A 25181-nucleotide genomic window follows, 5' to 3' on the forward strand; every position below is an offset into this window, starting at 1 on the left:
GCTTGGTAATTCACTTTGTTCTGTCTGTTATTACTTGGAACCACTTACATCCTACTTTTTGTATTTAATAAAGTCACTTTTTACTTATTAACCCAAAGTATGCCAGGGGGGCAAACAGCTGTGCATCTCTCTGTGTTATAGAGGGTGAACAATTTATGAGTTTACCCTGTATAAAGGTTATACAGGGTAAAACTGATTTATTTCAGGTTTGGACCCCATTGGGAGTTGAGCATCTGAGTGCTGGCAACAGGAGCACTTCTTAAGCTGTTTTAACTTAAGCCTGCAGCTTTTGGGGGACATGGTTCAGACCTGGGTCTGTTTGTAGCAGGCTAGCATGTCCGGCACAACCAGGCAGGGCACTGAGGTCCCTAGCTGGCAGGGAAAAAGGGGGGCAGAGGTAGTCTCTGCATATCAGGTGGCAGTCCCAAAGGGGTTTCTGTAATCCAACCCATCACAGTTTGTGTGGTGATGTATAAGGGCTTTGGTGATAAAGTGCTGGGGTGGGGAGGAGCAAGGGGTGAAAGGAAGGAAGATGTCTGGGTCTGTAGGTTTGTTTGTGTGTTGTCAACAAGGCTGGGGACCAGAGCGAGAGGGAGGACTTGTCAGTCTAATTGAAGAGTTCAGATTAATCAAAGTGCCAGGCTTCTCTGATATTCTGGAGCTCCTTGGGGAACCCCAAAGAGTGAAGCCACGAGTCATGCCTCATGACTACAGCTGTGGTGATGACTCTAGATGCAAAGTCAGTTGTGTCCACTGCTGCTTGAAGTTCTCTCAGACACCAACCCATGAGAGCTTGGAACTGAGCCTTGTCTTCCTGGGGAAGTTTGTCTCTGAATTCCAGAAAAATCATATTTTGCTAATAATATTTGGTAGTTAGCAACTCAATTGGAAACTAGCTGATGAATACCCTCCTCCCCATGAGGTCAAGGCATTTAGTGCCTTTGCCAGGTGGAGCAGACTTGGTGCTGTATCATGGACCTCTCTGTAGCTGCCTGCACCAATTACGAGTTGAAGACCGAGCGGGTAAATAAGAATTCCACCCCTTTAGCTGGCATGGAAAACACTTCTTAGGCCTTTCCAAGATAGGGGTATAGGAGGCAGGGATATGGCAGAGACCCATGGATTCCAAAATGGCCTCTGACTGGGAGATTCTACTGGGGCCAGAGTGTTGTAGAATGTCCAGTAGACCATGTTGTGTGTCCTAGACCTCCTCAAGTGGTATCTGGAGTTTGACTACCACCCTTTAACAGTTCTTGATACTGGGTGTGGTCATCAGGCAGGGGAGGGAATGATTGAGCAACTGCCTCATCAGGTGAGGAGGATGACATCCATCAGGACTGGTGGATCCAGTTTGACTTCTTCCTCTGGAAACTGACAGAGCAGATTGATATTGGCTGGGAGAGAAGGATCAGTGAGATTCTTGCACAGATCCAGGTCATCTTTTACATGAATCCCAAGGAGCCCAGTAAGGCTAAAATGAAGGCTCAACCAGCCACCTCCACCCCCAAGCCATAGGGTACCTATGGTCCCCTGGGTAGTCATAACGAGAAGGAGGATGCTCCAAGACCTCCTATGGGTTCTGTCTGGGCTTGATTCCCTCTAGGGGAAGGCTTGGCTAGAAAATTGGATTGGTCTTGTTCCACAATTGGAAACATGCTCTGATTTGCAGACAGAAGGGTAGGATCCTCTTCTCCTCAAAGTGATTTCTGGTGTTCTGGTGTTGACGTGTCTAAGGAGGACCATGCCTGATAAAGAGGGGGATTGAGGATAGGACAGATTACCTCAGAAGATATTTTCAAAGTTTTCAGTCCTTCCTGGACCAATGGCCACTACTTGCCTCAAATCTCTGGTCTGAGGTGCAATGGGGCTCAATGTGTACCAGGTGTGAAATAAGCATAAGGACTACCACTTGAACAAACTGGATTTGGCAAAGTTTGGATTCAGAGGGAGTTTTTCCCTGAAAAGCGCTTACTCCAACAGAACCTATTTCGTAGGAGTAAAATAGGTGTTTGATTTCCCCCAGCTAGTAAAATTTCTAGATGGCACAGAGTACTAGTGCTACAGCTTTACTAATTTAAGAGGCCCTGGAGGGTGCTGTCATGACCACCTCTATTTTTTGTGCATTAAATCTTCATTCTTAGAAGAGAAGTCAGGATCCCATCAAGTCAGAGCCACAGGAATTCTGCATCCTCCCTTGCATGTCCTGCCCCCACATCTGCCTGCTGCAGACGAGCTACAGTTCTGTAGCAGAACGGCAAAACACTGAGCCCAACTGTTAACGTGGCCTGGTTAAGAACATTTTTGCCGACAGCCAATTCCCTTCATAGATTCAAAGGCCAGAAGGGATCATTGTGGTTATCTAGTCTGACCTCTTGTATAGCACAGACCAAAGAACTTCCACAACTCTCCTAGAGCATACCTTCTAGAAAAATATCCAGTCTTGATTTAAAAAGTTGTCAGTGAGAATCCTCCACAACCCTTGGTAAACTGTTCCAATTGTTAATTCCTCACTTAAAAAAATAAGTCTTATTTCCAGCCTGAAATTGGTTTAACTTCAACTTCTAGCCACTGGATTGTGTTATACCTTTTTCTGCTAGGCTGAAGAGCCTATTATTAATTTCCAGTGCCAAATATAGAGGTAAAAAACACCTCTATTCCTACTCATGATTCTTCGTGGTGTTTGTGTGTTTTAAACTGCCAGCCTTTTAAATGCTCCCAGAGTTAAATGGGGATATTTCAGCCTCACATTGACACTAGTTACCCAGATCCAACTCAAGTGTTTGAGGTTTAGTTGGAGTATACACCAGTTAGAAGGAAACCCAGCCAGAATTTTAGATCCAAAGACTGTCATTTAGAAGAGTGACTTGGAAACAGGTCACATTTGATATGGAGTGGGAAAGGAAAGAAAAAACCCATGGAATCTCATGCCACCATTGGCATGTCTTTTCATAGTACAAAGACACTTTAAGGGTGCTGCTAAGGATATTAAGACACCAGAGAAAGCAGCTGGATTATCAGAGAGCTCTAGTGATAAACGTGAGCTGTGAATTCTGAGATGTGTAGTTTATAAATGTGTCTCTGCCTCAGCTTTCATGTACAGTTCTAACAATAGTCATTAGTCAATGTAGTCACTCTACCTGGAGTGCACCATTGCTAGAATGTATTGCATTAGAGCAAATTGACCAAAACAGCAAAAGCCTTAATAAAGCTCTTGTTGCAAGCTCCTAATAGTATATTTCCAGCCAGCGTTTAGTACTGTATACAGTGCTCAGACATGAATGCATGCAATCTGGTCTCTGAAACCTGAACTCACCTGACAACCAAGAGCTGCTCTTAGGAAGGTCAGTACACTTGCAGACACAGGAGCTGCTCCAGTGATCATTAGTCTTACTTTTCCTCCCAGACTTGCCTAAAAAAAACAAACCACACACATACAGACAGACAAGGTATTCCGGACACTAACAGCATTTTAATGAGAGATTGTCAGAAGTCAAGGAATCCCTGTTGAGGTTACAGGGACAAACCACCCCAATGAGTCGAAAGAATAGTAAATATGGCAGGCGACCAGCTTGGCTTAATGGTGAAATCCTAGCGGATCTTAAACATAAAAAAGAAGCTTACAAGAAGTGGAAGGTTGGACATATGACCAGGGAAGAGTATAAAAATATTGCTCGGGCATGTAGGAATGTTATCAGGAGGGCCAAATCGCACCTGGAGCTGCAGCTAGCCAGAGATGTCAAGAGTAACAAGAAGGGTTTCTTCAGGTATGGTGGCAACAAGAAGAAAGCCAAGGAATGTGTGGGCCCCTTACTGAATGAGGGAGGCAACCTAGTGACAGAGGATGTGGAAAAAGCTAATGTACTCAATGCTTTTTTTGCCTCTGTTTTCACTAACAAGGTCAGCTCCCAGACTGCTGCGCTGGGCATCACAAAATGGGGAAGAGATGCCCAGCCCTCTGTGGAGATAGAGGTGGTTAGGGACTATTTAGAAAAGCTGGACGTGCACAAGTCCATGGGGCCGGACGAGTTGCATCCGAGAGTGCTGAAGGAATTGGTGGCTGTGATTGCAGAGCCATTGGCCATTATCTTTGAAAACTCGTGGCGAACCGGGGAAGTCCCGGATGACTGGAAAAAGGCTAATATAGTGCCAATCTTTAAAAAGGGAAGAAGGAGGATCCTGGGAACTACAGGCCAGTCAGCCTCACTTCAGTCCCTGGAAAAATCATGGAGCAGGTCCTCAAAGAATCAATCCTGAAGCACTTGCATGAGAGGAAAGTGATCAGGAACAGCCAGCATGGATTCACCAAGGGAAGGTCATGCCTGACTAATCTAATCGCCTTTTATGATGAGATTACTGGTTCTGTGGATGAAGGGAAAGCAGTGGATGTATTGTTTGACTTTAGCAAAGCTTTTGACACGGTCTCCCACAGTATTCTTGTCAGCAAGTTAAGGAAGTATGGGCTGGATGAATGCACTACAAGGTGGGTAGAAAGCTGGCTAGATTGTCGGGCTCAACGGGTAGTGATCAATGGCTCCATATCTAGTTGGCAGCCGGTATCAAGTGGAGTGCCCCAAGGGTCGGTCCTGGGGCCGGTTTTGTTCAATATCTTCATAAATGATCTGGAGGATGGTGTGGATTGCACTCTCAGCAAATTTGCGGATGATACTAAACTGGGAGGAGTGGTAGATACGCTGGAGGGGAGGGATAGGATACAGAAGGACCTAGACAAATTGGAGGATTGGGCCAAAAGAAATCTGATGAGGTTCAATAAGGATAAGTGCAGGGTCCTGCACTTAGGATGGAAGAATCCAATGCACAGCTACAGACTAGGGACCGAATGGCTAGGCAGCAGTTCTGTGGAAAAGGACCTAGGGGTGACAGTGGACGAGAAGCTGGATATGAGTCAGCAGTGTGCCCTTGTTGCCAAGGAGGCCAATGGCATTTTGGGATGTATAAGTAGGGGCATAGCGAGCAGATCGAGGGACGTGATCGTTCCCCTCTATTCGACATTGGTGAGGCCTCATCTGGAGTACTGTGTCCAGTTTTGGGCCCCACACTTCAAGAAGGATGTGGATAAATTGGAGAGAGTCCAGCGAAGGGCAACAAAAATGATTAGGGGACTGGAACACATGAGTTATGAGGAGAGGCTGAGGGAGCTGGGATTGTTTAGCCTGCAGAAGAGAAGAATGAGGGGGGATTTGATAGCTGCTTTCAACTACCTGAAAGGGGGTTCCAAAGAGGATGGCTCTAGACTGTTCTCAATGGTAGCAGATGACAGAACGAGGAGTAATGGTCTCAAGTTGCAGTGGGGGAGGTTTAGATTGGATATTAGGAAAAACTTTTTCACTAAGAGGGTGGTGAAACACTGGAATGCGTTACCTAGGGAGGTGGAAGAATCTCCTTCCTTAGAGGTTTTTAAGGTCAGGCTTGACAAAGCCCTGGCTGGGATGATTTAACTGGGAATTGGTCCTGCTTTGAGCAGGGGGTTGGACTAGATGACCTTCTGGGGTCCCTTCCAACCCTGATATTCTATGATTCTAAGTCTTCCTCCCCGCCCAATACGAGTCACAGGAGTGCTGGGCACTCACGTCTAGTTTTGAAAGGTATCCTGTTCTAGAAGGAGGAACTACCTTTTTCTTGACATGCTTTATGCTCATGCACTAAACTCAGTTATTTGCAGCCATTTTCTACAATCACTGTCCACAAAGACCACACTGTGCTGTTACTGCATCTCTGGCACACACAGACAACTGAGTCTGCAGAGCCCAAAGCCATGGCCCCCTCTGTGGGATTTGGCTTTGCAGCAGTCCTACTGTAGGGAGGATGGGAGGGAGTGAAACTGCTCTGATTAACCATGCTAGACATCAGTGTTACAGTATGGAGGGGCAGTCAGTGACGCAGGTCATCTAGGATTAAAATGACGAGTCACTACCAAAAGTACAAACCGCTTACTTTGAGTTTCATATATAGCCATAGGTTCTTGAATGGCTAAGACATCCTTTACCCAGGCTGAAGGGAGTCCCAGCTAATCACTCCCTCATTCACATTGAGTGATTATAGTCTGATGCCTACAGTTCAGTTATTAGAAAGTGCTTTGGATACAGTGATTTCAAGGTCACTAGATGCAAATATCTTAGATGTTAACCACTCAGCTAGGACACTGGTAGGAAGTCTCACAGTTTAATGCACTTCAGAGAGCCTAAAGAGTCTAATAGAGAAAGGATAGTCAAGTGAGATTACTGAAGATTTGAGACCTTTGTACAGCACACAGTTATCAACATGTATTGTAGAGAAAAGAGATTACTCAGATATTCTATGCTATTTGTTTGCCTGTCTGAAGCAAGACAGATTTGTTTCAGGAGAATCTATTTCATAATGTTTCTTTGCACTAGAACTAATAAGGAGTAATCCTCCAAAGATTTATAACATGAGAATTTTTATGTGTGAGCAGAGACCGTTTCAAGCATACCTGTATTTTGCGGAAGATCAGTTTATCCCACAGGCTGTTCTTTCTAATTATGCCACTTCTAAGTTCTGCTTCTTTCCTCTTGGAAGCAAAGTCCAGGATCCACCTTTTCAGTGAAGTATTGGCTTGTCCAAAGATCTAATATGAAAGAAGTTAAATCTTGTATTAGAAAGTTCGTAAGACAGTGTTCCTTTATCCTTATGGGAAAGCACAAAGTCTTTTTAAAAAAAAAAAAAAAAATTTTCTCAGAAGCCTTTACTGAGAAGTATTTTATCCCAGATGGAAGACTTAAGATACAGAGAGGCAAAATGCTTGTCTACATGACTAATTCATAGTAAGATCAGGTGTAAATCTATCATGCACTAGCCTGATTTGTGCTAATTATTCACATGGACTCTGCTGACATGCACCAACAGTTCATTAGCGTTGACCTACCCTGCTTTGAAACCAGGGTAGATCAGAGTACACTGAGGAACTTCTAGTGCATGTCAGCAGCATGCACATAAATACTTAGTACACATCAGGCTAGCATGGAATAGATTTACACCTCATCTTGCCATGACCTAAGTGTTTATGAAGCGAAGCCCTAAGTGATCTGCTCAACGCCACACAGGAGGTACAACTCTGCTAGTGACTAGAACCCAGGTTTGATTCAGTCTGGTCTCCACCAGAACATGCTGCCTTTCTAGGGATATCTAACAGCCAACCATTAACTACAGTTAACCTAACTCTCTAGGGATTTAAACAGTACTGTATATGCAGGCATATGTTTTAGAAATTAATGACCCATCCCAGGTTTTGATGGCTAGCAAGTCCTACCCCACTATTGGCACAGCTTTCGGAAAGTGGTTTTCAGTTTAATTTGTCAAGTTTTAGATTAATGCTACTGGACTTACTTTGTCAAACATCCTGTTCAGCAATCTTGGTACTACAGGAAATATAGTTGGCTGCAGTGTTTTTAAGTCATCCATAAGTAGTCTGATGTCCCCCTGGAAGAATCCTATCCGAGCTCCATGGCAGAGAATCACACACTGTTAAGACAGTAAAACTGCTTTTAGTACATGAGCTATAGTTAAAGAGATACATTTAGAGCAGGCTAAACTGATGATCCAGTATCTTCTCTAGTCTTGGCAGCTGCCACCCCACCCATGCCAAGTCCTCTTAAGTCTTCAGCTCCACTATAACAATTGGGAAGTGGTGGTGGGAGGGAGCCTCTGGAGAAGTGTTTCATTTCAGGGTAGGACAGGAAAGATGAAGCACCAAGGGAGACAAGGCATCTCCATCACTGGAGATTTTTAAGAGCAGGTTAGACGAACACCTGTCAGGAATGATTTAGAATGAGAATACTTAGTCCTGCCATGAGTGCAGGGGACTGGACTAGACGAACTCTTGAGGTCCCTTCCAGTCCTAGGATTCTAAGCTGCAGAGGCAGGCCAGGGACCTTAAGTCAGGCTCCTCACATGCCTTATCCCACTAACAGCAGAAGTAAACCACAGTGGCTGGAGAGCACTGGCCAGGTAGGCAAGCAGTGGCAGGGATTGAAAAGCAGGCAGTGGCAAAGATATACTTGTGACTACAGGAACTCTAGACCCACCTATTAAAATACTGAAACCAACTATGAAGCAGAATGTCTGTTCCCATTTGCTTGGCTTCCCTACTGTAGGTCAAGAAATTCCCACGTCTGCACTTAAGGTAGCACATTGTCTGACTGACAATATGGATGCTTGTCTTCACCACTTGTTTTATACTTCTGTGGAACGGGGGCAGGTAAACCGAAACGCAGGAGGATGGATTGAAGGGGGTGGATGGTAGAGATGGGCCTGGGTCAATTCTGGCAACAGGAGAAATGCCTACTCTTCCCCTTCCCCCTCCTTGAGGAAAGCAAGCTCACTCCCCCCTTTGGGCTAAAAACAGGGAAGGAAATAGAACTACAATGAACCCCTGTTTTCCCTCTCTAATCCCACCCCCTTGTTATAGTTTATCCTGTATGTCCCTTTCCCCCCCCCCCAAATGGTCTCCCTACTGATTCTTGCTGTTGGCTGTACCTTCTCTTGGGTGGTTTTCTATGCTTTTCTTTCCTTGCCCTCAGATTTGTCTTTTTCCTCTCCCCCTACCCCCAGCCCTGCAATATAGGCTCAACATCCCGCACCCCACACCCATGTTCTGCTACTATATAGTGCATTCTTCTCCTGCACATCAGTTCAGGCAGAGTCACCAACCACCTGCATAAGGTGTCAGTGTACTCAGTCTGCCAAGTTCATTGGTCTACAGTTTTTTCAGGTGACCAGAGTCTGCAGTAGGTAGAGTCTGCTGGGGTTTACAAGACTCAGGACCAGCTTTTCAATAGAGACTGAGTACTGTCGAGAACAGGGCATTCCTGTTTTTCAGAAATATCAGTTCTCCTCTCTACGGTGGGAAGGGAAGGCTTCTCTCCTCACCAGCAACTGAAAGCCCTCTTGTTTTCCCTCATTAAGTCCTCTGTACCCTACCCAAATGCAGAGTCCCACTGCCACTAAATCCTTCCCACACTGGACCTGTTGTTCCTACTGGATAGCTAACAGTCAAGTTGCTGCATACTCAGCAGCTGGCTGTCAGGGTCTTTCCAGCCAGAGTGGTACCCTGTGATTTAAGGAAGAAAAGGACAGAGAAGCAGGAATAGAGACCTAATGTCCAGGCTGCCAGGGGAAGAAGGAAACTCTTGAGATTCAGACTGTAGCTCTAGTGATGGCTGCTGCACATTTTACCCAGCTTAAGTCTTAGAATAAACTGGCTAATATGTTTCTTACTTCACAGTGGTTTCTTTTTGAGGCCACCCATTCTTTCACTCATTCCCTACACCACCCTTAAGCAAGAAAATGTTGTAACGACTGCATACCACGATGAATAAATTAGCATGGCTAACTTGTCTTGTCATTTGTTTACTATTCAACTTATTTCAGGTGATATACCTACAATGGATGGCAAGGTGCCATTTTTCCCCCATAGTTTTTCCTACTTGCTGCCCCCAGCCAAGTCAGCAAAGGATTTTGAAGACTGTTGGGCCAAGAGAAGCGGTTTTGCCTAGAATAAGCCTTATGGTTTCCCATGCCTGAATGGGCCAAGGTGTTCTCGTTAATCATTCATAGTGGTGTGCTAGAATAGGGTTACTATTAGTTAAGTGGTAGCCCAAGGAGTTGCCACGTGTGTAATCAACATTTGACTCCAACGCTGATAGGAACAAATGAAAGTCTGCATTCCCCCAGCACAAGATTCAGTTGAGATGAATGGCTGTATAGGCAGTTTATGTAGTTTTTATAACTGGAGGTGGTAACAGTGACCTCATTCTGGAAAAGCTTTCCAACTATTGAAGTAGTGGAGTCAAATATAAGTACACCAACAGCTCCACACAGTTAAACCTTTTCTAGATCTGAAATTAGGAGGTAGACTAGATTTCAGCCTAGAAATGTTGGATGCATGGTCCAAGTGGAAGCCCAATTACCTCCCACCACCATGAAATTTGGGGGACAGATCTGAATTACAAAATTTCTGGGCTCCAAATTGTGTTTCCTTAGACAAAAGGAAGAGCTAGAAACTCAAAACCATTACTTTGAATGTATTTAGAAGGAACTTAAATGAGCAATGTGTCTGTCAAGATAACTTTAAAGCAGAGTACTCTGGGTTTCTTATGAATACCTGGACTACATAGCACTCAAGTACAGGTTTTTATCCTGTGAAAGATCTGTTTACATCACAACTTCCCATCTGTCTGGTTAGCTGCTTAAGTCTTCAGACTACTTGTGATTTTGCAAGCCAATACAGATTGCTGAACTAGGAGAAAGCCGGTGTACTACAGGGACAACCAGTTCAGATAGTTTGCTCTAGCAAGCTGGCTGCTACACTTTAAGCAATGAGAATAAGTGTTGGTAGAACTGAGTTTCAATAACCACTACTCAATTTTACAGTGGCAATAGCCTCTTCATACTGAATCAGTCGCCCCCACCCCGCAATTCCACCCTTGAGAACTCTTCCCCCTACCTGCACTCATGTCACACCAGCAGCATTCCCAGCCTCTTGCACTCTAAATATTAAGACCTTCAGAGTTAATATTGCAACTAAACCAAGGGAAAGGCCTTAATGGTTTTTAAACTGCAACAGACACCTGAAAGCTGGAAAAATTCAGACTCAAATGTAACCCAACTCTGAAGTCTTAAATAAGACCTGGATATTCCAAATTGCTATCTGCCTTCATAACACCTGCCCACCCCCATCTTAAGCAGCTTGGTACCCCAAGTCACTGTTATGCAGACTACTGACACACTCTACTATAACGCCATACTTCTGTATTGCATGCATTACCTACTGATGATATAGGCCATCATTTATTTGGTCTGACTAGTCTCCACTTCAGCCTCCCTTCATGAAATAGGGTCAAGAGTTACCCATGCAGGGTTTACAGTTTGGTTCAATGGTTCTCAGCACCCCCACTATATAAATTGCTCCAGCACCCCCACTATATAAATTGCTCCAGCACCCCCACTATATAAATTGCTCCAGCACCCCAATGTTAGTGTTTATGGCCTTCACCGAGTTCTTGATTACACAGTCCAGACTATTTTTATAAATAGAGTTCTGTCAAATCCCTTATCCCCCAAATTAGGGGTCCTAGGACTTTGCCAAATTATCAGACAGCATGGCCTAGCAGCTCCAAGTTTCATTAGCATTTTAAAAATCCAATGAAAAACCACCAACTCCAAAAATCTCACTTTCTGGAAGAATGGAGGCACTTGTCCATTATGAGGTCAAAAGCGAAAATCCCACCATCACTTCTTGGAAATGGGATTCTTGGAACTGGTGATGTTTTTCCATTGAATTTAACCTAAATTTGCATGATCTGAGAACATAGCTATTCACAGACTATTATGGCTAGCTAAGGGTAATTACCAATGAAGAGCATGGCATTTCAATGCAGTACCAGTTGCATTAGAGAAAGAATCGTGGCCAGTATAAGTATTTTGAAAGAAGATCTAGTGCTCCATTATATAGTTCTTAATAAGCTTATTCCTGAAAATATCTACTTTTCAGTAAAGCTAAAGCTCGTAGTTAACAGGAAGTGAAATGCCCAATACTCACGTCATCCGGACAACAATTTGTTTCCTTCAGACACTTACCTGGACAAGTCTTTCAAACATGTGTGCAAGAGGCAAAAAGGAAATGTGTGTGTCACTGGGGTTCAAGACACATGCACTCTGTAAAAAAAAAAAAAAAGTGAGATTTCTGAATAGTAATATAGTACATGCAGATTCCTACCTCCACAATTCTTTCAAACATATGGGCCAGGGGCAAGAATGAGATCAGAACATCTTCTGTAGCAGGAATGATTGCTTTCTGTGAGGGAAATGCCAAGCAGGAGAGAGAGAGAGAGAGAAACAGACTTAAATTTTCACAGTAATTAATGACAATTTGTAGCAGAGGCTTATTGTAACACTTCTCAACTCTAGGACACACCCCAGACTTCAAATTTATTTATTTGTAAAAAGGTATTCTTGGCTTTTACATACTTTGACCAAAGAAAGTTCCAAATAGCTTTGGGATGAGACATTTGACCTAAGTTTTAGATTTGAGTTCTGTCTTTTGGATGTTAGTGTTGGGATGTGTACAGCAGCCATTCAGAATTGTCCCTTTCCTTATCCTACAAGGATAGAGGAAGTCACTTTTGGGACAATTAAGGGTAGTCAAGTGCTCAGAAGATGTACATGTTGAAAAGAACAAGATTGAAGCGGTGTGCCTTGGGTAGGAAGAGACATTGTTTATCCCACTCAGAAGTTTTTGCCCAACTTACTGTAAGTACACTAACAGACTAATAGGTAGCTAAAGCATAGTAAACAGTTTCAGAGTAACAGCCGTGTTAGTCTATATTCGCAAAAAGAAAAGGAGTACTTGTGGCACCTTAGAGACTAACCAATTTATTTGAGCATAAGCTTAAGTGAGCTGCAGCTCACAAAAGCTTATGCTCAAATAAATTGGTTAGTCTCTAAAGGTGCCACAAGTACTCCTTTTCTTTTTGAATAAGCATAGTGGTTCTCAAAACTTTCCAGACTACTGTACCCAAGTTTCACCTCAAACTACTTGCTTACAAAAATCATACATAAAAGTTTCGATAATGTCCTGTAACAATATTCCCCCCCCCATTTTTACCATACAATTATAAAATAAATCAAAGTACAATATATATTTCAATTTTACTGTGATACTTGAGCCTGTTTTTCACATGCAAGCCTCATCTGAAGCCAGAGGCTTAAGCATGTACTTTAGCTTCATGGGGGCCCCCCCACGCAATTGCCATTCTTGCATCCCCTAATGCCAGCCCTGCACTTGTAGCCTCCGAAACCTGTCCTGCAACCCTGCCCCTCCCAGGGTCACAATCCTCAGATTGAGAAACAGTGATCTAGATGATTTGAGTACTCCCCCGCCGGTAGGCCATTGCATACCCCTGGGGTACACCTAACCCTGGCTGAGAACCACTGAGTAAACAGAAGTAGTGCACAAGCCACCACAGTTCAGCAATATTGCCTATAACACTTGTCCATTCTTGTCAACCCAAGACAGGGTTCCTACTTGCAGCCTGGAGGTGGATACTTAATGGAACAAATTTACCATGATATATAAACGGACTGTTAATTTCTAGAAATCCCCCAAATGTTTTCTCACTTTAAAAAAGCATTAGCATGTTTGATCGAAGGCAAACGCCACCTTATTGATTAGAGTCACTACTTTGCTATTTCAGAATCAAAACAAAACCACCTGCAATTTAAGCAGCCTCATTAACTAGGTAACTGTTCCAGGTTGACTAGTTACTTTCATCTAATGAATGTAGGTGTTTCAGTGTAGAGTTACAGATTACATTTAGTCTTAACCACCACCAATGGGGAACTCAAGTTTCAAATAAGTTATGAAGAGGACTGTCATCTATTGTTCTCCATGTCCACAGAAGGTAGGACAAGTAGTAATAGGTTTAATCTGCAACAAGGGAGACTTAGACATTAGGAAAAAACTAACCTAGCTATAAGGATAGCAAAGTACTGGAATAAGTTACAAAGGGTGGTTGTGGAATACTTGTCATTGGTGGTTTAAGAACAGTTTCATATAGGTATACTGACTCAACATGGGGAGGAGGGACCAGATGACCACTCAAGGTCTACATTTCTCTAATTCTACAAGTCCTCTCAGAGCCCCCCAGCCCCCTTTTCTTCTGCATTATGAATAGCTTTAGTAGGTTTGCACCAGGGCTTGGTCTCCAAGTGGCAGACTGCAGAACAGAGGAAAAAGTCATTCCTGGACAGCTTTGAAGGCCAGCTTCCACACACCTGAGTTATCATCCACATCAAGGTGAAATGCAACACAGTTATACATCTCCAAAACCTCAAGATGGGTTTTTCATGAGTGCTCAGTGTTGAAACTAAATCAATCACTGACTTCAATGGGATCAGAGTGAATTAAGAGCACTTCTGAAATTAAACTGTCTCAGGGCAAGTTCCCTCCCCCCGAAAGTCCTATATCCTGGTTCTTTATTTTGCCAAGTTAATATTTCTAAGTTCCAAGATTGTGTTCGTTGGATTACATCTATATTTGCATGATCCTAAAACTGCTTGCTTTTCTGGTCAGCAAATTTAGGTTTTAGTCAGTCTGCACCCAACAGCGAGTATGAACCATTATGCTTCTTGCAGGCTCATGCATTTGCTTCTCCAAAGGTATGGACCATAAAATAACTTTAGCCATCCTGTTTTTAACTCATTGGGCCAGAGGCACAGTAGTCTCCAAATTAGACTTGGAAAATTAGAGAAAGCTATTTTATGATCTGCTCTAGAGAGCCAGTGGAAAAACATACTACATAATTTAATGGAATTAGTTTTTCACCCTGTTGTATTGCAAGAGAGCAGCAGACAAAAGGAATATGGGAAACCATCTCATCTGACCCTTTTTCAGGATTTGTCTTTATTGAAAAGAGGGTAGGAGCCTAGGCTAGATCTCAAATAGCTAAAAAGCATTACCCCCACCTTTACATTAGGTAAGAGGGAGTTTGAACTGGAATTAGCTCGCATGTGTTTAGCTGGAGCTAAACTAGATGCTGTCATTTTTGCAAATGGAGACAAGCCTTCAGATGGGGAAGTTTCAGGGTATACGTCAATTGTTCAACTTGCACTATAACCCTGACCTAATAGAATTAGCTCCAAGATGTCTAGAAGGACTTTGCTTCACCTTGACACTAATTTAAGTCACTGCAATAATTTCTACACAGAGATCAGTGTAGATGTGGGGAACCCATCTGTCAGAGGGAACTACATGAGAAAAATGTATGCAGATTTTTGGACTAGTCTAAAGCTTGCAGCTTTACCAATCTCTTGCCTGGGAAGTCACTAAATAGCAAGCTGTCAAATCAGTCACTGACCAATGGATTAAGCAAGGGAGACTGATTTGATATTTTATTTTAATGTTTTGGGGGATGGGAGAGCAATTAGCAGGAGTTTCAGGAATTCAGTGTGTGGAGTTGCCAATTTCAGAACAGCTATCTTATACTGGTGAAGTTTTGATAAGATGGGTTCAAGTAGTATCAGCCAGACTTTAGGAGCCTAAAGAACTTAGCAAAACAGTGTTAGATATTTTCAATGCCATTTCTTTCTGAAAAGGCTTTCCTTCTTATGGGCAAAGCCCTAAGAGTCTGGAAAACGTTGAATGACTTAGCCTTTAAGTTTACCTCTGTAGCTTTCAAAAAAGCTGAAGCATTGCTCACTATATTTTGATGAGTAATCATAGCTCCTTTGGGGTTTCCTAAAGAGGAAATAAATATTAAAATGCAACAGTGAAGGGTTTATACACATTAAAATATCAAGTTGAGATAATATTCACTTTATCACTTACCTCTAGGGAAGTCTAGAAAGAGCTTTAATGGATAGATGCACAACATTTAAAACAAAGACTAATGGTATGAATGAAGTAAAACTTGAAGGGATAGAATTGTTAACAGGTTTGCAAAGTTAGACAGCACCAGTTCTGTTCAAATAGTTGAGGAATAAAGAGAGACCGAAGGCCTTTAATATCTTCCATGTTTGGTAGCTGAAGATCTCAGAAGGAAGGGATTTTGGAAAGAATTTGAAAAAGTTTAAACACTGAAGTCTTAACTTTTAAATTCAATCCTACAAATTCTCTTAATACAAGTCTCATTGTTTTTGAGAAAAAAGGAGGGGGTAAGATATTCTGTTGAAGGACACAAGCTTTCAGGCTACACAGAGCTCTTCATCCTCTGTGTTAGCAGCAAGCAAATCCTGATACCTCACTTCTGAAAGTGCATTTTGGTCTCCAGGAATTATTTGTCAAGTACTTCAACTTCCCATTGGCTAACCCTGAAAGTTCTAAAGCAAGTTTGCCATCCACTACTTTCTGCTGTAACAGGTGAAATGCTGAAGCAGAAGGAGAAACACTGAGCATGTGGTAAGGAGCCTACTGAATGATCTTTGTCCATAAAAGTAGAATATAGAAAGTCCAGCATAAGTGTACCTGTAGTTCCACTGGTGAAACAGATGACTGCTAGATCTTCTGGACTCGGAGGCTTTAAAAAAAAAAAAAAAGTTTGGCTGGTTCAGTATAATGAGATTTTGAGGGACAAAACCATCAAAGTACCAATTTTACTTTGAGCCACAGAAGATGACACATTGGTGCCTTACTTTGATCTAAAGACTGCCAGAGTTATAATGTCAGATCAGTTCTCTTTTTGGTAGTTTGATACTTACCACAGGTTTTCGTCTGTGAGCTCTCCCCACCTCCTAAAAATTTAGGAGACAGACATGAGTAGGATAACCACATTTGCTTTAAAATATGCCCTATCACTATCCATTTCAGAACATTTGTCATTTAGACACCAAGCTAGTTACTTTTGACCATAAAGGAATAAAGTTTAACAGAACTTTAAGTGCCATATGCTTGTGCACCAAATAAGCAAACAGTGACCTGAAAATGCCCCTTCAAGAACACAACAGTAAATTTAGTATCTTATTTATTAAGAAACCAAAGATCTGTGGAATAAGATGAAGCATAGTTTCCAATTTACACGTGGCAGAGGAGACAGGCATGTCACCTAAATTCTCAGTTTTATAACAACCAGTTCACACTCCTATTCTAATCTAGTGGACCATGGCATGTGTGTATTCAGCACGGTCAACCTTTAATGCAACAAAAGCCATTGTTGACGTTTTCAAGAGAAAGTACCTTTTAGCATTGGTCCCAGATTATGACAGTCTATTTTTAAAGTCACCATTAATTCTGCACTTTGTTTTCAAAACAGACTCCTTATTTCACATGCTTCATCAATGCAGATGGGGCACTAACTTTTTAATCATTGTGTTACTGTCAGAGGTTACAGAAGACTTTAGCATCCAATATCATGCCAATACCACCTTGAAGACAAATCAATTATTATAGCATGATGGTGCCCATGCTGTGGACTTCAAGTATTACTGTTGAAGTGATTATTGTTTATGAATTAGAAAGATGCTCCCCTGGGACTTTTGAATGGAAGTGTTTGGGACAGCCTGTCACTACAAGGTGGGGAGCACCTTCTCCCCAACTGCCTCCCACTGTTTCCCTACACAAGTGCCAAAATCTCTTACCAGCTTCCTTCCTTCCCTGCCAACAATGAAGCAGAGATGCTTCATTACTCACCAGGCTGTGGGAACTCCAGGGAGAGCAAGATAGGAGTGGCACATTAGGGGAGCTCCAAGCAGAGGAAACTTCATTGCAACCAGGGGGTGGGGTGGGTGGATTCTCAGCTATAGCCCAGGTTACAACAGCTTGGACTCTTCCAATTTACACTAGGTGACAGCAGTCCCCTAGAGTACACACCATATGCCAGCTGGGGATAACTAGAGCACACTCCAGCCACTCTTCTCCATCCCCCATGCTCCCTACTCCAGAGTTTAGGAAGGGAGCTTGCAGTGATTTCTGCTTCCTTTGCACCACAATGGGAACGGAGTAGGGCTTAGACTCTGCATCCCTATTTGGATTGTGGCCCCTTGTCATTTGAGATTTGTCTGACCCTGTGGCTAAAGAGGCTGACAAAAGTTCCAATATCTAGAAAAAGGTAGAGCCTGAAGTTTTCCCTTCTGAACAGTAGTAGAGGAAATGGCTAAAAGCCAAGCATATTTGAGAGTGGAATTTCAGTGTTAATGAGCTTAAAGGTTTCAAAATCAAGTGTTTTTAATCTTAATTAGGAATGACAGTAGTTAAAGAACCCATATAAGTCAATCTTTTGACAGATTGAAACGTTAACAGTCTTAAACCTGAAATAATTCTATGGGTCAGTTTCATCATGGTCCTTACCTCAAGGTATAAGAAAATAAGCACTGAACATTTCCTTGTGGCTGGCCCTGCCCTGAATTAAAGGCTTAGGCTATGTCTACACCGCACAGTTTACAGAAGTGCAGCTGTGCTGCCAAAACCTTGCCACTGTAAGGCATGCAGAGGAGCTCTCTTTGTAGGCAGGAAAGCTCTCCTGCCAAAAAAAAATAAAGCCACCCCCAACAAGGGGCAATAGTTTTGTCAGCAGGAGAGCATCTCCTCCCAACAAAAACCATTGTCCACACTGGTGCTTACTGCTAAAAATGCAGTGTAGACATAGCCTTAGGCCTGGTCTACACTGGGGGGGGGGGGAAAATCGACCTAAGATAAGCAACTTCAGCTACGTTATTCTCGTAGCTGAAGTTGACATATCTTAGGTAGACTTACCTCGCGTCCTCAAGGCGCAGGGTCGACTGCTGCCATTCCCCTGTCGACTTTGCTTTCGCCTCTTGCTGCGGTGGAGTACAGGAGTTGACGGCAGAGCGATCGGGGATAGATTTATCGCGTCTACACTAGACATGATAAATCGATCCCTGATAGATCTATCACTACCCACCGATCCAGTGGCTAGTGTTTACATACCCTTAGTCTCTGCACTGTTTTGCTTTTTAAAAATTAGAGATTTTAGGCTGTTTAGGTCCAGGTTGTGTGTGTTTTAATAAAGACTTAATGTGTTGGGAAAATGCACTTAACATTTCCATGGCCTATCATTTGTGACCATGTTAAAGCACATCTTAAGAAAAAGATATCATGGACAGGCAACTACACCATATTTACAAGACTGGATTGGATCAGGGTATTGCTGTGAGATGGAGTGCCAACAGAAGTTTAGTACTACATTACTTATTCCTGGTAAGACCCAGGAGACTATGTTGATTGTATTGTACACTTTTCAGGGATAACTCTCAGTTGATACTGCATGTAAGAGGAGTATTAGAATGTGAGGACTGAATATTTTCCCCATTAATTGGGCAAATGCAGTTCAGACTTTATCTTCCAAGGTATTGTGCACTTCAAGTTGTGGGCCACTTTTTTAAAAATTATATTATTAAATAAGCACTCAGTACCCAGCAGCTCCCACTGGGGACAAATGGGAGTGAATGATCACTTGGAGGAGGGAAAAAAAAAAAAGTTACCAGAAGGGCAATCTAGAAACTACTGCCCTAGGATAGTTAAGCTTTCATAAAAGCAGCTTATTTGGAGTGTTACAAGCCACCAGCAATCCACTCTTTAAATAAAATTGCTTTTAAAGTACTAGAATTGCACTAGTCCTTAAGTAAAGGACTGGTTTTAGCATCCCAGGTTATTCTTTGTGTTTTGGACAAGTCAAGTTCAAACAAACAAACATTCTAAGAATTATGCCAGTTTCACCACTAATAAAAGCACTAGGTGTTTTGCAATATTATTGATGCCATGAAAGTTCACTATACCTAAGCAAGAAAAAAGTTTTACCCCACCCTCAAACATATGCAAGTAGCTGTTCCTTGGTAATGACCTCCACTGTTTTGTTATCTGTAACCCTTCACCAAAAGGAGGATGCATTTGCCCTGCAGTCTAACTGCAGCAAAGATTTTGGTTCAGTGAAATTCAGGAATTTACCTGAGTTAGTGAGGAACAAGGGGATCAAACATGTCACTTGGGAGTTAGATATCAGTAGTCTTGTCTTCACCAATTTTCCAGTTGAAGCCTAGTTAAATTTACAATTCTATAGTTTGACATGGAAAGATGTGCCACTTCTCTCAAATTCCACATCTGAAGACTGTTCATTTGAATAGACCATCTAGTCAGTAAAATGAAGTGTCACAAGTGTGCCTATGAGCCCTGACATTTTTTGTTTGAAGGATGCAAACTGCAGGCCTATGCCCAAATTCTGTACTTTGAAGTTTCGCTGCCTCAATCAAAGCTCATTATGGCAGCCTGAAGCAGGGGGACAGTTATATACCTTTTGAATGTTTTAGGGACTTCCAGATGATGGTACTCCTAGAAAGCCAGTGTTCCACTACAGGGTTCCATTGGCATTGTTTTGTGGGGCCAGTATAAGTGGTTTAAAAATCCACCAAGACCACTTCGTGTTAAGTTTCCAGATCACGGAGCCCAGTTCAGTTGTGCTAAACTCCAGAAACAGTTTTTAGAAAAACTGGGACTCCCTCCCATTCTCTGTAGTACGTAATTTGCTTTTATTCACCACTGCCTTAGATTCATAACTACTAAACTGATGAATCTACAGACACTTGCTCCTCCCTCCCCATGTTAGCATTCCTCAGAATGAGGCTGTACTAGATTTTCTTGACCTCAGGAGACATGTACGACAGCTGAACCTTGTCCATTTACTAGCAGAGACGGTAAGACTTAATTTAAGGTTCCAACTAGAAGATGGTACAGTGTTGGTGTTGGAGTACCAAATTGTCAGGGACACCTAGTCCATGACTATGTGCCCTGAACAAGATCCATACAAGTAGTTATTCTGTGTATAAACCCACCACCATTTGAGTTTTATTGCAGCTGGTACTTTATGAAATAGGACTAAGATAAAGGGATAGCAGAATTGTTTAGACAGCTCCTCTAGATGTAAATATTAATGGTAAGATTTAGATTTTAGTGTTACCTTTGAACCAGTTTAACTAATTTTTATATCCACTTTGGAAGTTATTTTGTAGACTCATTTAAGCATTGTGAAACACTACTAGTGAATTGTTTACTTTTTAGAAAGGGTGTATTGTGTAAACAGATGTCAAACCTTTACCCTTCACTCTCTTGGTCAAAGATCAAGATTTTGTAACCAGCCATCTGAACAGGATGAATTACTCTGCTGAATCCCCAACTCCCCACCCCTCTAGGGCACTTCACTGTACAACTATGGGTATAGAGGAGATACTGGGTGGAAACAGTAAAATAGGGGAAGACTTCAGTGCTTACCTCCAGTTCTCTCAGGCTGAGAATTTCAACCCCACGCTTCTTCCCACGTTCTACAAGATCACTATCAAAGGATTCCATGATAACAATGGTGTTGAGGACTGGAGTTTCTCCCCTTTCCACATTATCCAGCAGAAGCTTGGCTTTGTCAGATTTGTCACAGAAAACCAGTGCTACATCAGCTGAATTAGGAGAAGAGTGCTATTAGTAAAGTTTGACTTATTTAATTATTAGACCTGATCCAGACAGGTTTGTATCAGAGGGTTATTTTGAATAAGGCAACAACCATTTTTACCAGTCAGCCTGTCATCTGATATTTAGCTGCTGAAAGAGTCATACCTTTGTTCACAATATAACTGATTGCATCAGCTCCCAGCGTATCATAAAGTGGCACCACCACCATGGAGTAGGTGTAACACCCCTGCTCAATGAGAACCCACTGTAGAAAGAAAAGCACAAGTCAACAGGAGTTTACTAGTCCAAACAGCAGGGTGCTAAGACTCCTGAACGGAGGGAACCTGATGTTAGCATACAAAAAGAAATCTTCAGTTTGGAGATTTGATCAACAGGAGTTACTTGTTCTTTTAACAGTCATTTGTTTACCCAGGAGGGCATAGTATAGGCTGGGGGTGGCCAACCTGTGGCTCTAGAGCCACATGAAGATGATCTTCAGAAGTTAATACGTGGTTCCTTGTATAGGCACCGACTCTGGGGCTGGAGCTACAGGCGCCAACCTTCCAATGTGCTGGGGGTTGCTCACTGCTCAACCCCTGGCTCTGCCACAGGCCCTGCCCCCACTTCACCCCTTCCCACGCCCTCCCCTGAGCCTGCCATGCCCTAGTTCCTCCCCCTTTCCCCCCTGCCAGAGCCTCCTGCAAGCCACAAAACAGCTGATCGGGAGGTGAGGGGAGGCGCTGATGGGCAGGGCTGCCGGTGGGTGGGAGATGCTGGGAGTGGACTGAGGGGGCGCTGCTGATGTATTACTGTGGCTCTTTGGCAATGTACATTGGTAAATTCTGGCTCCTTCTCAGGCTCAGGTAACCACCCCGGTATAGGTGGTTAGTTTTCCAAAGGTACCAACAAGCAAGCTGGCCTACCAGTAGTTCTCAGTTATATGGTAACAGATGCTAGTTCTGGACAAAAACCTACACACCCACCCAAGAAACAAAAAAGAGAAACAAAAACCTAAGTCCTTTTCTACTAGCTAGCTTCTCCTACATACACCCATTCTATTCTGGTCTCCCTCCAGTTTCTTCCTTTTGATTCTACCTGTCCATGGGAGTGTGGACACAAGATTTCTACTCATTCAGTGCTTTTATTAGATTAACTTCAATCCCTGACACAGCACCCCTCTGTATAAGCCATCATTGAAGTGCTTCAAGTGTCAATGCTAGTCACTCAGTGCAGTCGGATAGTGGCCAGGTGTGCAGGAGCCTCGAATACATTTGTCAAATTGATGCAAGCCAGTCTATAGACAGTTGTCTGAAGTGTACCACCAATAACCCAAATGCCATATGGTCACCTTTCCCTCTTGAAAAGGTGGGGTCTACTACTTTGGAGATGGAGATCTCACACACACCCACCCCCTTTCTATAAGTCAAGTCCAAATGGGCAGAAAATCCCTAGTTAGTAAGGAGCCATTGTGGAATATATGCAGAGCTGGATATATGCCCTTTGGTTGGTGAGGAGCTCTCCACTGGTACTCAGACAGTTGCTGTTGAAATGGGAAGAGTTTACTGGATAATTAGTTACATATCCCAGCAAGCACAATAGCTATTACAAATTTATGCCAAGTAATTTAGGCAGATAAGTTCCTAAAGCATCCTTATATGAGGCAGTCATGCATTCAGAGGATTTCTATAAAAACAGGACAGTGAAAGTTGTTCACTAAAGAGAACCAGTTATATGCAATACCCATGTAACTATGCCAAATTCTAGGATTTGAGACTACCATGAGATAAAAGTCTCCCTGGCTTTTCTGTGTGCCTAGAAACAGACAACTCAAGTCTTCCTTACTTTGAGTTTGTCACAAATTCTACAATATTGTAGGACTGAGAATTTTTTAAGATCTGTAATGTTCACCAATTCCAGTTAGTGGTGAAAGCAGCAGGCATCTTTAAAATCTATCTGAAAATGGATCATTAATCCCAAAGGGCTCTCTAAACTTTTACTCAAGCAAAAAAATTGGAAAAAACCTCAGTGTTTTCAGAGGAAATTAGCCAGTTACTTCATTGACCGAACAAGTGGTACCAAGTTTGTGTAACATTAAATTGGTTAATCCCCTAACATTTTGTTCTGCATTAACTATGCTACCAAGGTTGCTAAATCTCAGGCCTCTTATGTTTGTTCACCTGATCCAGGAAAACTTCAAGTTTCCTATACTAATGGTACCACATATTTCCAGGCTGAACCAGACACAAGCCATGAGATTTTTTTTTTTTTGGAGTGCATTTGATAAGTAAATTGCATCATCTTTCCATGCTCATGTTCCAGAAGTGTGCTTTTTGTAAAGTTCAGTATAATGACTCGACAGTTGACCCCAAGTTGCTCACAGTAGAGACAGCGTTCAGGCCTGCCTGCTAGATTGGCTTGTAACACTATCAAGCCATCTTGATAACAGCACCTAAATATTTTTGGACTGAGCCTTACAACTTCTTTTATACCCACTGTTTAAACTTTTCTGAAAGTAGCCTCCATTTTAGTTGCTATGTTACCAGGTGCCTGTTACGGTGGATTTCAAGGTGTTATTGCACCAAATACTCCTGCACTAGAAGAATTCAAGCACCTTTGTGTTACAGAGATAATGGTGGAGAGTTTCCCCATCACACTCTGGAGTTACAGATGGATCTTCAGCTATAACCTTGAGTCCTGACACCAGTTCTTTGCTCTGAACAGGAGGAGGAGGATAGCTTGTACAGGCATGTAGACAAAATAAAGTGTTATTATTTCAAAAGATTTCAAATTGGTAAGCTTTAAATTTCTATAAAGAGATAATTTTATATTCAGAAAAAACTGAATATAAAGTTGCAAAATAGGGAGATTATAGTAGTTTGCAAGCATAAAAACCATCTGTCTGAGATAGCAGAAGCAGTAGAAATGAAATCTATAAACTCATTTACTGGCAATACACTCAGTTTGAGCAAGGGTTTTTCCTGGGGTTTTCCTTCTAGTTATTTATTAGCGATTTTATATTTAGTATTCCCATAAACTGGTAATGTTTTGAGGACATTTGACTCAAAGGCCATGCCAGCTTCCTAAAAATTGGATGAGGGGAGGTTTCACAGAAGTGTGATATGGAAGATACCAATATTTAAAATCGCTGGCATAAGTGAACCTTTTCCATCTAACTGATGACCTAATTTAAAAACAAGTCACATACACCCATCCTTCAGGGACCAAAGTTACATGGCTCCAGGGTAGGCCTTTTATCTGATTTGTCCAAAGACATCGGGAGGTACTAAAAGGCAGAGAAGTGTAATTTATATCCCATAAAAGACAAGGGTAAGGCTCAGAAGCCTTTGGCTGGTGCAGCCATCTTCATTTACTGCTCCTATACCCCGGCTAGCTAAAGGCTAGCTTCGGTACATCTATACTGCAAACAGCTGTAGCTCAAGTAGACATACATTGACTAATCCCCTTGAGGAGAGGAAGTTATGCTGCAAGGGTACTCCAGTTTTTGGCCATTCACCACCTATACTCAAGGAAGGTCTGCTAGTGAGAAGCACTATATCAAGAGACCATCACTCTGGCTCCTTCTCTCCTATTCCATCGCCTACTCTAGCAGGATCCAGAAGACTAGAGCCAATGAGTTTGTGGAAACCTATCATTTTAAACATCTTATGATTTTTCCTATTAAAACTTGTTTTATTAGGTGGGAGATGTCCTAGCCTCTTTTCTCCTTAGTCTTAGGGGGTGAAATTGTGGCTGTGTGGACATCCATAAAGTCTGTAGGAAAGTACTGGAGACTGTGGGGAGGGGAAGAGAGAGAAGAGGGGGGAAAGCCTTCCCCAAGTTTTAAACAGCCTTAAATATGGTCTCAAAAGACACTAGAAGTGTTTCATGTTTAGAAGTCTTGAGACCGTCATTCCATATCTGCCAGTTGAACATACTATCCTTTGGAAAAGGACGGTGGGCTCACTTCCAGCTCACTTAAAAGGTAAGGTCCAAGACACTGCATTTAATAGAATGGAGCAGATTCTACACAGAAGTGGCAGGCATTTGGTAAGGTTGTAGTCCATGGTATTGCAGCATGAGTCATAGCATTTAGCGTTTGCCTATGAGAGGTTAGCAGCTCTGGGGAATTGCTAAAAATCAGTTTCAAGACACTAGCAAGCACAAGTATGGCTTATAGTTTTATATACACACACACCATACTAAACAGATTTCTAAGCATTTTAAATATTAATCCACACTCAAAATGAGATACCCAGTTTTA

At 42.5% G+C, this 25181-nt stretch overlaps 1 protein-coding gene across 3 annotated transcripts in view; it reads right to left on the reverse strand.

The window, feature by feature from the left end:
• Window positions 1–25181, reverse strand: part of ACSL1 (acyl-CoA synthetase long chain family member 1) — a 65413-nt gene that overhangs the window by 12994 nt on the left and 27238 nt on the right. For 2 of the 3 annotated variants that reach the window (XM_073341795.1, XM_073341798.1), the window contains exons 6-14: window positions 21086–21185; window positions 20750–20928; window positions 16231–16263; window positions 15998–16049; window positions 15198–15271; window positions 11614–11691; window positions 7363–7497; window positions 6470–6604; window positions 3314–3409 (exon numbers count right to left, since the gene is read on the reverse strand). In XM_073341795.1, coding sequence (XP_073197896.1) covers window positions 3314–3409; window positions 6470–6604; window positions 7363–7497; window positions 11614–11691; window positions 15198–15271; window positions 15998–16049; window positions 16231–16263; window positions 20750–20928; window positions 21086–21185 — 882 coding nt within the window. Of the gene's footprint in view, window positions 1–3313; window positions 3410–6469; window positions 6605–7362; window positions 7498–11613; window positions 11692–11752; window positions 11831–15197; window positions 15272–15997; window positions 16050–16230; window positions 16264–20749; window positions 20929–21085; window positions 21186–25181 lie in introns of all 3 variants that reach the window. The other variant, XM_073341796.1, reaches the window with a different exon arrangement.

This window comes from Lepidochelys kempii, chromosome 4 (genome assembly GCF_965140265.1).
Source record: "Lepidochelys kempii isolate rLepKem1 chromosome 4, rLepKem1.hap2, whole genome shotgun sequence".
Taxonomy (NCBI): Eukaryota; Metazoa; Chordata; order Testudines; family Cheloniidae; genus Lepidochelys; species Lepidochelys kempii.